Source organism: Pristiophorus japonicus, chromosome 14 (genome assembly GCF_044704955.1).
Source record: "Pristiophorus japonicus isolate sPriJap1 chromosome 14, sPriJap1.hap1, whole genome shotgun sequence".
NCBI classification, from domain to species: Eukaryota; Metazoa; Chordata; class Chondrichthyes; family Pristiophoridae; genus Pristiophorus; species Pristiophorus japonicus.
In genome coordinates, this window is record NC_091990.1 from 78,752,491 (window position 1) to 78,768,521 (window position 16,031).

Genomic DNA, 16,031 nt, shown 5'->3' on the forward strand with positions numbered 1-16,031 from the left:
CTTGGTCGTGAGTTACAGGCTGGAATCTAATCGAGGGTTCCGGGTGGTTTATATATGGAACAGATACCCAGGAAAACATAGAAACATAGAAAATTGGTGCAGGAGCAGGCCATTCAGCCCTTCTAGCCTGCACCGCCATTCAATGAGTTCATGGCTGAACATGAAACTTCAGTACCCCCTTCCTGCTTTGTCGCCATACCACTTGATCCCCCGAGTAGTAAGGACTTCATCTAACTCCCTTTTGAATATATTTAGTGAATTGGCCTCAACTACTTTCTGTGGTAGAGAATTCCACAGGTTCACCACTCTCTGGGTGAAGAAGTTTCTCCTCATCTCGGTCCTAAATGGCTTACCCCTTATCCTTAGACTGTGACCCCTGGTTCTGGACTTCCCCAACATTGGGAACATTCTTCCTGCATCTAACCTGTCGAAACCCGTCAGAATTTTAAACGTTTCTATGAGGTCCCCTTTCATTCTTCTGAACTCCAGTGAATACAAGCCCAGTTGATCCATTCTTTCTTGATAGGTCAGTCCCACCATCCCGGGAATCAGTCTGGTGAATCTTCGCTGCACTCCCTCAATAGCAAGAATGTCCTTCCTCAAGTTAGGAGACCAAAACTGTACACAATACTCCCGGTGTGGCCTCACCAAGGCCCTGTACAACTGTAGCAACACCTCCCTGCCCCTGTACTCAAATCCCCTCGCTATGAAGGCCAACATGCCATTTGCTTTCTTAACCGCCTGCTGTACCTGCATGCTAACCTTCAATGACTGATGTACCATGACACCCAGGTCTCGTTGCACCTTCCCTTTTCCTAATCTGTCACCATTCAGATAATAGTCTGTCTCTCTGTTTTTACCACCAAAGATAACCTCACATTTATCCACATTATACTTCATCTGCCATGCATTTGCCCACTCACCAACCTATCCAAGTCACTCTGCAGCCTCATAGCATCCTCCTCGCAGCTCACACTGCCACCCAACTTAGTGTCATCCGCAAATTTAGAGATACTACATTTAATCCCCTCGTCTAAATCATTAATGTACAATGTAAACAGCTGGGGCCCCAGCACAGAACCTTGCGGTACCCCACTAGTCACTGCCTGCCATTCTGAAAAGTACCCATTTACTCCTACTCTTTGCTTCCTGTCTGACAACCAGTTCTCAATCCACGTCAGCACACTACCCCCAATCCCATGTGCCTTAACTTTGCACATTAATCTCTTGTGTGGGACCTTGTCGAAAGCCTTCTGAAAGTCCAAATATACCACATCAACTGGTTCTCCTTTGTCCACTTTACTGGAAACATCCTCAAAAAATTCCAGAAGATTTGTCAAGCATGATTTCCCTTTCACAAATCCATGCTGACTTGGACCTATCATGTCACCATTTGCCAAATGCGCTGCTATGACATCCTTAATAATTGATTCCATCATTTTACCCACTACTGAGGTCAGGCTGACCGGTCGATAATTCCCTGTTTTCTCTCTCCCTCCTTTTTTAAAAAGTGGGGTTACATTGGCTACCCTCCACTCGACAGGAACTGATCCAGAGTCAATGGAATGTTGGAAAATGACTGTCAATGCATCCGCTATTTCCACGGCCACCTCCTTAAGTACTCTGGGATGCAGTCCATCAGGCCCTGGGGATTTATCGGCCTTCAATCCCATCAATTTCCCCAACACAATTTCCCGACTAATAAAGATTTCCCTCAGTTCCTCCTCCTTACGAGACCCTCTGAACCCTTTTATATCCGGAAGGTTGTTTGTGTCCTCCTTAGTGAATACTGAACCAAAGTACTTGTTCAATTGGTCTGCCATTTCTTTGTTCCCCGTTATGACTTCCCCTGATTCTGACTGCAGGGGACCTACGTTTGTCTTTACTAACCTTTTTCTCTTTACATACCTATAGAAACTTTTGCAATCCGCCTTAATGTTCCCTGCAAGCTTCTTCTCGTACTCCATTTTCCCTGCCCTAATCAAACCCTTTGTCCTCCTCTGCTGAGTTCTCAATTTCTCCCAGTCCCCAGGTTCGCTGCTGTTTCTGGCCAATTTGTATGCCACTTCCTTGGCTTTAATACTATCCCTGATTTCCCTAGATAGCCACGGTTGAGCCACCTTCCCTTTTTTATTTTTACGCCAGACAGGAATGTACAATTGTTGTAATTCATCCATGCGGTCTCTAAATGTCTGCCATTGCCCATCCACAGTCAACCCCTTAAGTATCATTCGCCAATCTATCCTAGCCAATTCACGCCTCATACCTTCAAAGTTACCCTTCTTTAAGTTCTGGACCATGGTCTCTGAATTAACTGTATCATTCTCCATCCTAATGCAGAATTCCACCATATTATGGTCACTCTTCCCCAAGGGGCCTCGCACAATGAGATTGCTAATTAGTCCTCTCTCATTACACAACACCCAGTCTGAGATGGCCTCCCCCCCTAGCTGGTTCCTCGACATATTGGTCTAGAAAACCATCCCTTATGCACTCCAGGAAATCCTCCTCCACCGTATTGCTTCCAGTTTGGCTAGCCCAATCTATGTGCATATTAAAGTCACCCATTATAACTGCTGCAGCTTTATTGCATGCACCTCTAATTTCCTGTTTGATGCCCTCCCCAACATCACCACTACTGTTTGGAGGTCTGTACACAACTCCCACGAACGTTTTTTGCCCTTTGGTGTTCTGCAGCTCTACCCATATAGATTCCACATCATCCAAGCTAATGTCTTTCCTAACTATTGCATTAATCTCCTCTTTAACCAGCAATGCTACCCCACCTCCTTTTCCTTTTATTCTATCCTTCCTGAATGTTGAATACCCCTGGATGTTGAGTTCCCAGCCCTGACCATCCCGGAGCCACGTCTCCGCAATCCCAATCACATCATATTTGTTAACATCTATTTGCACAGTTAATTCATCCACCTTATTGCGGATACTCCTTGCATTAAGACACAAAGCCTTCAGGCTTGTTTTTTTAACACCCTTTGTCCTTTTAGAATTTTGCTGTACAGTGGCCCTTTTTTTTCTTTGCCTTGGGTTTCTCTGCCCTCCACTTTTCCTCATCTCCTTTCTGTCTTTTGCTTTTGCCTCCTTTTTGTCTCCCTCTGTCTCCCTGCATTGGTTCCCATCCCCATATTAGTTTAACTCCTCCCCAACAGCACTAGCAAACACTCCCCCTAGGACATTGGTTCCGGTCCTGCCCAGGTGCAGAACATCCAGTTTGTACTGGTCCCACCTCCCCCAGAACCGGTCCCAATGCCCCAGGAATTTGAATCCCTCCCTGCTGCACAACTGCTCAAGCTACGTATTCATCTGCGCTATCCTGCGATTCCTACTCTGACTAGCACGTGGCACTGGTAGCAATTCCGAGATTACTACTTTTGAGGTCCTACTTTTTAATTTAGCTCCTAGCTCCTTAAATTCGTTTCGTAGGACCTCATCCCTTTTTTTACCTATGCCGTTGGTACCAATGTGCACCACGACAACTGGCTGTTCTCCCTCCCATTTCAGAATGTCCTGCACCCGCTCCGAGACATCCTTGACCCTTGCACCAGGGAGGCAACATACCATCCTGGAGTCTCGGTTGCGGCCGCAGAAACGCCTATCTATTCCCCTCACCATTGAATCCCCTATCACTATCGCACTCCCACTCTTTTTCCTGCCCTCCTGTGCAGCAGAGCCAGCCACGGTGCCATGAACTTGGCTGCTGCTGCTCTCCCCTGATGAGTCATCCCCCCCAACAGTACTCAAAGCGGTGTATCTGTTTTTCAGGGGGATGACCACAGGGGACCCCTGCACTACCTTCCTTGCACTGCTCTTCCTGCTGGTCTGAGTTACCGGCTGGAATCTAATCGAGGGGTTCGGGTGGTTTATACATAGACACATATCCAGGAGTGAGTTACAGGCTGGAATCTAATCGAGTGGTTCGGTTGGTTTATATATAGAACAGATACCCAGGAGTGAGTTGCAGGCTGGAATCTAATCGAGGGGTTCGGGTGGTTTATATATAGACAGATATCCGGGAGTGAGTTACAGGCTCTAATCTAATCGAGGGGTTCGGGTGGTTTATATATAGAACAGATACCTAGGAGTGAGTTACAGATTGGAATCTAATCGAGGGGTTCGGGTGGTTTATATATAGACAGATATCCGGGAGTGAGTTACAGGCTGGAATCTAATCGAGGGGTTTGCGGGATTTATATATAGAATCGGTACCCGGGAGTAAGTTACATACTGGAATCTAATCGAGGGTTCGGGTGGTTTATATATACAACCGATATCCGTGAGTGAGTTACAGGATGGAATCAAATCGAGGGGTTTGGCTGGTTTACATATAGAACAGATATCCCGGGAGTGAGTTACAGGCTGGAATCTAATTGAGGGGTTCGGGTGGTTTATATACAGAACAGATACCCAGGAGTGAGTTACAGGCTGGAATCTAATCGAGGGGTTCGGGTGGTTTATATATAGAACAGATACCTGGGAGTGAGTTACAGACTGGAATCTAATGGAGGGGTTTGCGGGATTTATATACAGAATAGGTACCCGGGAGTGAGTTGCATACTGGAATCTAATCGAGGGTTCGGGTGGTTTATATATACAACCGATATCCGGGAGTGAGTTACAGACTGGAATCTAATCGAGGGGTTTGGGTGGTTTAGATATAGAACAGATAACCGGGAGTGAGTTACAGATTCGAATCTAATCGATAGTTTTGGGTGGTTTGTTTATATAGAACAGATATCCGTGAGTGAGTTACAGGCTGGAATCAAATCGAGGGGTTTGGCTGGTTTACATATAGAACAGAGACCCTGGGAGTGAGTTACAGGCTGGAATCTAATCGAGGGGTTCGTGTGGTTTATACATAGACACATATCGAGGAGTGAGTTACAGGCTGGAATCGAATCGAGTGGTTCGGGTGGTTTATATATAGTCAGATATTCGGGGGTGAGTTACAGACTGGAATCTAATCGAGGGGTTCGGTTGGTTTATATATAGAACAGATATCCGGGAGTGAGTTACAGGCTGGAATCTAATTGAGGGGTTTGCGGGATTTATATATAGAACAGGTACCCGGGAGTGAGTTACAGATTGGAATCTAATCGAAGGGTTCAGGTGGTTTATATATAGAACAGATACCCAGGAGTGAGTTACAGACTGGAATCTAATCGAGGTGTTTGGGTGGATTATATAGAGAACAAATGCCTGGTAGTGAGTTACAGGCTGTAATCTAATCGAGGGGTTCGGGTGGTTTATATATAGAACAGATACCCAGGAGTGAGTTACAGGCTGGAATCTAATCGAGGGGTTCGGGTGGTTTATATATAGACAGATATCCGGGAGTGAGTTACAGGCTCTAATCTAATCGAGGAGTTCGGGTGGTTTATATATAGAACAGATACCTGGGAGTGAGTTACATACTGGAATCTAATCAAGGGTTCGGGTGGTTTATATATACAACCGATATCCGGGAGTGAGTTACAGACTGGAATCTAATTGAGGGGTTCGGTTGGTTTATATATAGAACAGATAACCGGGAGTGAGTTGCAGACTGGAATTTAATCGAGGGGTTCGGGTGGTTTATACATAGACACATAACCGGGAGTGAGTTACAGGTTGGAATCTAATCGAGGGGTTTGCGGGATTTATATATAGAATAGGTACCCGGGAGTGAGTTACATACTGGAATCTAATCGAGGGTGCGGGTGGTTTATATATACAACCGATATCTGGGAGTGAGTTACAGGCTGGAATCTAATCGAGGGGTTTGGCTGGTTTACATATAGAACAGATACCCCGGGAGTGAGTTACAGGCTGGAATCTAATCGAGGGGTTCGGGTGGTTTTTTATAGAACAGATACCCAGGAGTGAGTTACAGGCTGGAATCTAATCGAGGGGTTTGGGTGGTTTATATCTAGGAACAGATACCTGGCCGTGAGTTACAGACTGGAATCTAATGGAGGGGTTCGGGTGGTTTATATATAGACAGATATCCGGGAGTGAGTTACAGGCTGGAATCGAATCGAGGGGTTCGGGTGGTTTATATATAGAACAGATATCCGGGAGTGAGTTGCAGACTGGAATCTAATCGAGGGGTTTGCGGGATTTATATACAGAATAGGTACCCGGGAGTGAGTTACATACTGGAATCTAATCGCGGGGTTCGGGTGGTTTATATATACAACCGATATCCGGGAGTGAGTTACAGACTGGAATCTAATCGAGGGGTTTGGGTGGTTTAGATATAGAACAGATAACCGGGAGTGAGTTACAGATTCGAATCTAATCGATAGTTTCGGGTGGTTTATATATAGAACAGATATCCGTGAGTGAGTTACAGGCTGGAATCAAATCGAGGGGTTTGGCTGCTTTACATATAGAACAGATACCCCGGGAGTGAGTTACAGGCTGGAATCTAATCGAGGGCTTCGGGTGGTTTATATATAGGAACAGATACGTGGTAGTGAGTTACAGACTGGAATCTAATCGAGGGGTTCGGTTGGTTTATATATAGAACAGATAACCGGGAGTGAGTTGCAGACTGGAATTTAATCGAGGGGTTCGGGTGGTTTATATATCGAACAGATAACCGGGAGTGAGTTACAGACTGGAATCTAATCGAGGGGTTCGGGTGGTTTATATTTAGAACTGATATCCAGGAGTGAGTTACAGGCTGGAATCAAATCGAGGGGTTCGGGTGGTTTACATATAGAACAGAAACCCAGGGAGTGAGTTACAGGCTGGAATCTAATCGAGGGGCTCGGGTGGTTTATATATAGAACAGATACCCAGGAGTGAGTTACAGGCTGGAATCTAATCGAGGGGTTCGGGTGGTTTATATATAGTCAGATATCCGGGAGTGAGTTACAGGCTGGAATCTAATCGAGGGATTCGTGTGGTTTATACATAGACACATATCCGGGAGTGAGTTTCAGGCTGGAATCTGATCGAGGGGTTCGGTTGGTTTATATATAGAACAGATAACCGGGAGTGAGTTACAGACCGGAATCTAATCGAGTGGTTCGGGTGGTTTATACATAGACACATATCCAGGAGTGAGTTACAGGCTGGAATCTAATCGAGGGTTTCACTTGGTTTATATTTGGAACAGAAAACCGGGAGTGAGTTACAGACTCGAATATAATCGATGGGTCCGGGTGGTTTATATATAGAACAGATATCCGGGAGTGAGTTACAGGCTGGAATCAAATCGAGGGGTTCGGGTGGTTTACATATAGAACAGATACCCCGGGAGTGAGTTACAGGCTGGAATCTAATCGAAGGGTTTGGGTGGTTTATATATAGAACATACCTGGTAGTGAGTTACAGACTGGAATCTAATCGAGGAGTTCGGGTGGTTTATATATAGAACAGATACCCCGGGAGTGAGTTGCAGACTGGAATCTAATCGGGGGGTTCGGGGGGTTTATATATGGAACAGATAAACGGGAGTGAGTTACAGGCTGGAATCTAATCGAGGGGTTCGGGTGGTTTATATATAGAACAGATAACCGGGAGTGAGTTACAGACTGGAATCTAATCGAGGGGTTCGTGCCTTGTACATCACGGATGCTAATCACGCTTATTTAAGCTTATGATTAATATTGTGTTCCTACTATAGCAGAGAACAAAGCTAAACAGAAAAAGTACGGGGCGAACTGAAAAAGACTATGGGCCCAAGTTTCCACATGATTTGCGCCTGCTTTTTAGGAGCAACTGGTGGAGAACGGACTATCTTCGAAATCGCAATTCTCCACATTTTTTTTTCTGCAGTTCTAGTCAGGTAGAACAGTTCTACTTTGGAACAGAATTTTTTCTTCAAAAGGGGGCGTGTATGGCCACTGACGCCTGATTTCAGAGTTTCCACAGTGAATGGCATGTTGCCCTTCATAGCGAGGGGATTTGAGTACAGGGGCAGGGAGGTGTTGCTACAGTTGTACAGGGCCTTGGTGAGGCCACACCTGGAGTATTGTGTACAGTTTTGGTCTCCTAACTTGAGGTAGGCCATTCTTGCTATTGAAGGAGTGCAGCGAAGATTCACCAGACTGATTCCCGGGATGGTGGGACTGACCTATCAAGAAAGACTGGATCAACTGGGCTTGTATTCACTGGAGTTCAGAAGAATGAGAGGGGACCTCATAGAAACGTTTAAAATTCTGACGGGTTTGGACAGGTTAGATGCAGGAAGAATGTTCCCAATGTTGGGGAAGTCCGGAACCAGGGGTCACAGTCTAAGGATAAGAGGTAAGCCATTTAGGACCGAGATGAGGAGAAACTTCTTCACCCAGAGAGTGGTGAACCTGTGGAATTCTCTACCACAGAAAGTAGTTGAGACCAATTCACTAAATATATTCAAAAGGGAGTTAGATGAAGTCCTTACTACTCGGGGAATCAAGGGTTATGGCGAGAAAGCAGGAAGGGGGTACTGAAGTTTCATGTTCAGCCATGAACTCATTGAATGGCGGTGCAGGCTAGAAGGGCTGAATGGCCTACTCCTGTACCTATTTTCTATGTTTCTATGTTATTTATACTTCTACAAATATTATACAAATAAATCCAACCTGAATAAACATTTATAAGCAAAGAAAAGATTAAATAAACCATCTTCCTACCTGTGTGAAAGTGCTTCAGCCAGCCTCACAAGTTCGTTCGTTCGTTCCCGACGGCGGGCGGGCGGGCGGGAGGGAGTGCGGGCCCGATTGACCGAACGCAGCGGGGGGGGGGGGAGGAAGACGTTCCAGAGGGCGGGCGGGAAGGAGACAGTGAGAAGGCTGCAGGAAGCCTCAGTGCTGATGTGCTGATGGCAATGTGCTTTTATTAAAAAATGTTCAAAAATTAAACAGCTACAAAGAACTACAAAAATGGCCGAGTGCCAATGTTTCCTTCACACTGCGCGTGCGCGAATGCTCCAACGCGCACGCACAGGGTTGCCGGCAGGAAAAAAACTAATTTAAATGGTACCCGCCCCCTCCCACTTACAAAATCGGCGCGAGTGTAGGCTCCGCCCCCCTGGGCGCCGCGCCAAACAGACAAGGAGCTGCAGGGCTCTCCAGAATCGCGAGTTTTTTTTCCGGCGCCGTTTTAGGCGCGAAAAACGGGCACCCAGCTCGGAGGGGCGCCCGTTTTTTATCGTGTGCAAACTTGGGCCCATAAAGTGGGACAAAGAGAGTGCATAAAAATAGATTTGCGGGTAATATAAAAGAGAACCCAAAAGTGTTTTGTAAACATATGAATAGTAAAAGGCTAGTCAAAGGAAGGGCGGGGCCGATTATGGACCAAAAAGGAGATCTCCTTGTTAAGGCAGAGGACATGTCTGAGGTACTAAATGAGTAATTTGCATCTGTCTTCATCGAGAAGAGGATGCTGCTAATGTCAGAGTAAAGGATTAGACCGTAGAGAAATTGGATAGGATGCAAATACATATAAAAGAGGTACTTAAAAAGGAGAGCAGAATACAGTGGAATTCCCCAGCGGTCGACGTTGGGACCACTGCTCCTTTTGATGTATATTAATGACCTGGACTTGGGTATAAAGGGCATATAATTTCAAAGTTTGCAGATGATACAAAACTCAAAAGTATAGTAAAGAATGAGGAGGTTAGCAACAGACTTCAGGAGGACATAGACAGACTGGTGATATGGGCAGACATTTAATACAAAAAATGCAGACACACCTGAGGGTGTACTTGCACTAATCTTGGAAGGTGACAGGACAATTTGAGATGGTTTTTTAAAAGGCATATGGGATTGTTGGCTTTATAAATAGAGGAATAGGGTACAAAAGCCAGGAAGTTATACTAAACCTTTATCAAACACTGGTTAGGCAGCAGCTGGAGTAATGTGGCCAATTCTGGGCACTTCACTTTGGGAAGGAAGTTAAGACCATAGAAAGGGTGCAGAAGAGATTTCCTAGAATTTCCTAGGTACCAGGGGTGAAAGACTTCAGTTATATGGAGAGACCGGAGAAAGTCACTAAGGGACATTTCCGAGTTTTGTGTCATTTACAACCTTTGAAATGTTGCCCTGTGTACCCAAGTCCAGGTTTCGACCTATATTGCAAGCATTCTTTTGGAGCTGGATTTTGTTGAGTTTTCATATGGGGAACTGCCTGCTTGTATGCTTCGTGCCCATCATACGGACTGATCTCAGTCTTGGGAGCGTTAATTATTGGAATATCGGTCTATAGTTTAGTAGTCCCCTTGCTGCTGATGCACAAAGCTCACTATTTAAGCTGCCGTTCAGCGGTCTTGTATTAAATGTTGCTTTCTCATGCTGCCCCATTCTAATCGGGGCTTTTTTTGCTTTTGCAGTGGAACAGCCTCGGTTATGAAATTGCAAAGACATTCAGTGGCAAATTCACCTTCATTTCTCCAGTTTGGCTTCAGATCCAGAGGAAGGGAGTTCAGCTGTACCATGTCACTGGCCAGCACGATATTGACCAAGGTATTATTTTTGCTTCTATGTGCTAATCTGCACTATACATTAAATACTGTTCACTTAACTTTAAACTCACTCCCCCAAAGTCTTCCGTTGCATTCCCAGCTGGAGCTGCAGTCTGATCATTGTAAGGAGTAGCTGCTTTCTGATTCTGTGCGCGAGGAGCCAAACCTACAGGGGCTGAAATTCTGGGTCTCAGTAAGACCCGTTACTGCCCGTTTGTGGCGGTCATGCGGCGGAACCCCGTGGCTGCCGCCTTGTGGTCAACTGGCAGCCCTGACCCAAATTCAGGTCGGGGATTTTTCAGCTTGTCCCCAATTCCGCCCCGCTGCTGCCGACCATCGCCAGCAGGTGAACAAAACACAACACGCACTGCCGCTCTCCTGCACCTGCAGAATACACCGACCCAAATTCAGGTTAAAAAATCCGTGTCCCTGACCGCTTTTTCTGCAGGTGCACCTTCTCCTGACTGTGTGCGCATGGCCCGTCAGCACAGTGGCCCTTCAAGGGGAGGGCCCACTGCAGCGGCCGGCATGTCTTTATTTTTGTCAGCCGACTTTCCGATCGGCTGACAAAATAGTGCCAGGCTGCTGACCTGGCCGAAATTCTCCCTGGTTGGCCCAGTAGCCGAAGATATAAAATGCCAGATTCTCTCCCCTTCAACGGAGGGGAGACAGCACAGTGACGCACACGCGGCGTGACATCATCACCGCAGTGGCAGAGTCTCGATCCCGCCCCAAATTCAGCCCCTCAGCCTGCCTTACTGCCGAACTGCTACCCTCACTATAACCGACTTCCAGTCCAACATCAAAAAAAACACTAAGTGCCGAAAATCAACGGAGAGGCCGCCTCAACAATCCCAGCGGAAAAAACGTAAGTAAAAAGCTTGGCCCGCCAACTTTCTGGCAGCCCTGAATTTCGGCCCCACATTCACTTCAGTTACCTTCAGTTCTTGTGTTCTGTCAGAGTGAACCGTGTCCAAGCTGGGCTAACGCTGAGCTTTACTGTCAGTAGGGTTTGAGGCTCAGACCACTGTCTGCACAGTTGGGCTTCAGCGATGGGGTGGATGTGGGGAGAGGGGAGGTGTGAGCTTGAAGCTCAGATTTGACGAACGGACATTGACATATTCCAGGCTGTGGGCCCAGTGAACTGTACTGACATTCTTTGAGTAGGACTCTAAAGGCAATGGAGAGAAGATTCGGTCTAGCTCAGATTCAAACCCAGACTTCCAAGGTGAAATGCCTGACCCACGTGTGTAGTTTGTGGGGCCCAGTGTGCATATTGAGGTCTCTTTGGCCTGTGACTGAAAGGAGACCTGGTTTTTACAATCTGATCATTCCTTCCATTGTCTTTCAACCTTCAGTCCATTATTATATTGAGCAATGATCTGCATTTATAGTTTCCTGTTCTCTTATTCTTTCCTAACACTTCTCCCTAAGGCACCTTGGTAAAATCAAATCTGGGAGCTGTTGTCAGCCGGATTATCTGGCAGCAGATCTCCTGACTGTTGTGCAAGATCCCAGCCATGAATCGTCCCAGGAAAGATCATGGGGAGATAGCAGTTTAATGTTAAAATCACTTTAAAAGAAATTTGTTTCCACAGTTGTCGGGAGAGGAGACTTTTCTGCCCTTGTTGTGGTGTTGCATTTAAACCACTAGATGGCAGTCCTGTGTCACTGTGAGAGGATTGCTCCAGGATTAGTCGCCTTCATGGGCTCAATTTTCCTGGGTCATTTTTTGGCGTAGTATTTAAGTCAAAGTTTCCCCCAGGAATCTGCGCGGCGTAACTGAGTTTGTTACGCCTTTTTTCTGTTAGGTTTTTTTGAGGTCCCTCATGTCCCTCATGTCTGTACCAGTTTTGATGATTTTTCACAGTTGGCTCAAAAATATTTCTGCTAAGTCGGCGTATCTGACCACTCCTAAAAAACCTTCTGGTGAGTTAACAGAAAGCAGCGCACATTGAGAAATCAAAGGTTTTGGAGGGAGTCAAGAACACTTTAAATATCCATAATAAAGATGACTTTTTTTTAAACCTTTCAACGGAGTGCATGGAAGTATGATGGAATTCTGAAGTTTTCATTTTTTTTTTCACTCACGCCATCACCGAACGTCTTCAAACAGGGCTGGAGTGTCGCAGTGTCGGCCAGCAGAATTGGGTCTCGGCTGGGAAACAAGCCCGGGCGGGGGGGTGTTGATCGGAAGACTGCATTAGGCAGCAAATGAGCCCGGTGGGGGGTGGTGGGGGAAGAGGAGAGGAGAAGTCACAAGACTGCAATGAGCGGGGGGCGGGAGAGCGGGGAGGTCACGAGACTGCTGAGACCTGGGTGTGGTCCATACAGACCTTGGGGAGAGACAACAAAGAACTCATCCTGCCTGCCTTCCTGCCATTTTGAGCTTCTTTCAAAGGTAACATGTAACCAATGGGGGCAATACTGACAATGCCACACCTTGTGTGCGCCTTCTGATGATGGTGCTACGTCGGAGACAAATGATTCAACCTCAGAGCCGATAGGGTGCTGGACAGGTGGCCTTACCCACGTCGGGTATATCGAGGCAGCCGTTCGTGCCTCCACCTGAGTGATGCAGACTGTGTCAGAAGGCTGCGTTTCCACAAAGAAGTTGTAACAGATCTGTGAGTTGGTGAAAGCAGACCTGCAACCTAGAAGTGTCAGGAGGATGGCTTTGTCCGTTGAAGTAAAGGTTACAGCTGCACTTTCATTCTATGCCTCTGGATCCTTCCAAGCTATAACTGGGGATGTGTGCGTCATTTCTCAACATGCAACACATATCTGCATTCGGCAGGTGACTGCTGCACTATATGCCCGGAAGATTGACTACATAAAGTTCCCCATGACCGCCCAGGTACATAAGAACATAAGAAATAGGAACAGGAGTAGGCCATACGGCCCCTCGAGCCTGTTCCGCCATTCAATACAATCATGGCTGATCCGATCATGGCCTCAGCTCCACTTCCCCGCCCACTCCCCATAACTTCTTATTCCCTTATCATTTAAGAAACTGTCGATTTCTTTCTTAAATGTTTTCAATATCACCAGCTTTCACAGCTCTCTGAGGCAGTGAGTTCCACAGATTCACAACCCTCTGAGAGAAGAAATTTCTCCTCATCTCTGTTTTAATGGGTGGCCCCTTATTCTAAGATTTTGCCCTCTATAGTTCGAGTCTCCCCTATCAGTGGAAACATCCTTGTCAAGCCCCCTCATAATCTTATACATTTCGATAAGATCACCTCTCATTCTTCTGAATTTCAGTGAGTAGAGGCCCAACCTTCTCAACCTTTCCTCATAAGACAACCCCCTCATCCCCGGAATCAACCTAGTGAACCTTCTCTGAACTGCTTCCGAATTAAGTATATCCCTTCGTAAATATGGAAACCAAAACGGCACGCAGTATTCCAGGTGTTCAACTGTAGCAAGACTTCCTTGCTTTTATACTCCATCCCTTTGCGATAAAGGCCAAGATACCATTGGCCTTCCTGATCACTTGCTGTACCTGCCTACTAGCCTTTTGTGTTTCATGCACAAGTATCCCCAGGTCCTGCTGTACTGCAGCACTTTGCAATCTCTCTCCATTTTAATAATAACTTGCTCTTTGATTTATTTTCTGCCAAAGTACCTGACCTCACACTTTCCAACATTATACTCCATCTGCCAAAGTTTTGCCCACTCATTTAGCCTGTCTATGTCCTTTTGCAGATGTTTTGTGTCCTCCTCACATATTGCTTTTCCCCCCATCTTTGTATCGTCAGCAAACTTGGCTACGTTACACTCAATCCCTTCTTCCAAGTCGTTAACATAGATTGTAAATAGTTGGGGTCCCAGCACTGATCCCTGCGACACACCACTAGTTACTGATTGCCAACCCAAGAATGAACCATTTATCCCTACTCTCTGTTTTCTGTTAGTTAGCCAATCCTCTATCCATGCTAATATATTACCCCCAACCCTGTGAACTTTTATCTTGTGCAGTAACCTTTTATCTGGCACCTTGCCAAATGCCTTCTGGAAGTCCAAATACACCACACCCATTGGTTCCCCTGTATCCACCCTGTTCGTTACAACCTCAAATAATTCGAGCAAATTTGTCAAACATGACTTCCCTTTCATAAATCCATGCTGACTGCCTGACTGAATTATGCTTTTCCAAATGTCCTGCTACTGCTCCTTTAATAATGGACTCCAAAATTTTCCCAACCACAGATGTTAGCCTAACTGGTCTATAGTTTCCTGCTTTTTGTCTGCCTCCTTTTTTAAATAGGGGCGTTATATTTGCAGTTTTTCAATCTGCTGGGACCTTCCCAGAATCCAATGACAGGGCTGTGGGCTTCTCCAGGATTGCTGGCTTTCCAAAGGTACAGGGCTGCATTGATTGTAGCCACATCGCCTTGCGAGCACCTTTGGAGTATTCCACGATGTTCAGGAGCAGAAAAGGCTTCCACACCATTAATATACAGCACGTGTGTGACGACATGCATCATATCATGTCAATTGATGCAAGGTACTGGGAGAAACCATGATGTGTTCATCCTACGCGAGAGCGCTATATCTGCCATGTTTGAGCAGCAGTCAGAAGGACAGAGCTGGCTAGAGCTGGACAGAGCTGGCTCATGACGCCCCTATGCGTAATCCAGATGGAAGCTGACCGGGAATACAACATGTCGCACATTGCGATGCGCCGCATCATAGAGAGGAACATTCGCATCTTGAAGTAGTGTTTCCGATGCCTGGACCATTCCGGAGGCTACTTGCAATCCTCCCCTGAGATTGTCGGTCAGTTCACTGTTGTGTGCTGCATGCTGCATAATGTAGCCATCATGAGGCAGCAGCAGCTGGTAGTAGAAGACCCACCTGAGGTGAGAGTGGCTGATGATGAGGAGGAGGATGAGGAAGCCATGCAACTACCTGAACCCGCAGCACGACGGCGGAGGAGGGCGGGCCGTCATGCCCCTTTAACGATTGCTCGAGCCTTGCACCAGAAGCTCATGCGTGAACGTTTTGCTGCCTGAAGGCTCAGTGGCAACTATTCCACGTGGACCATGTTTACTGTTTGGACCTGTTCCGTAATGTTGTGTTAATGGAACAAATGATGGAAATTATTTGTGTTTACTTCAAAAGTTGTATTAATAATGGAAATGATTCAGTTTTAATGTAAAATATATTTTATTCAAAAGTTTAACAAAGTTCTTTGTACTTAACTTTAATAAAATTATTCTTGTATCAAACTTTAAAGTCTTCAGTTACGATCACTTACAAACTTACTAACTTAAACTTGTAAATTTACATAACTTACAAAAAAGTTTTAATTTGAGAGTAACAGTAACAACAACAGCAGCAAAGAAAGGCTGCACCCATCTCTGCTCCACCTTATTCTGAGACCGCGCGCTGCGCCTGGTCTTGGTGACTCCTCCACCCGTGGTCGCAGGCGGTGGCGCAGCGTTCCTGGGGTTGGTACCATGCTTATTTCTAAGATTTTGGGTAGTTCGCACCTGTTGAGGGGGTGGGGGGGGGCTGCAGGCGGCAATGTGGAGGGCCTGACTTGGGGCTCTTCAGAAGCTGGTGTGGGATTGGA

At 46.2% G+C, this 16,031-nt stretch overlaps 1 protein-coding gene across 1 annotated transcript in view; it reads left to right on the forward strand.

Moving 5' to 3' along the window:
- Nucleotides 1-16,031, forward strand: part of LOC139279416 (chitinase domain-containing protein 1-like) — a 64,361-nt gene that overhangs the window by 14,416 nt on the left and 33,914 nt on the right. The window contains exon 3 of the mRNA XM_070898527.1: nt 10,319-10,451. Coding sequence (XP_070754628.1) covers nt 10,319-10,451 — 133 coding nt within the window. The remainder of the gene's footprint in view (nt 1-10,318; nt 10,452-16,031) is intronic.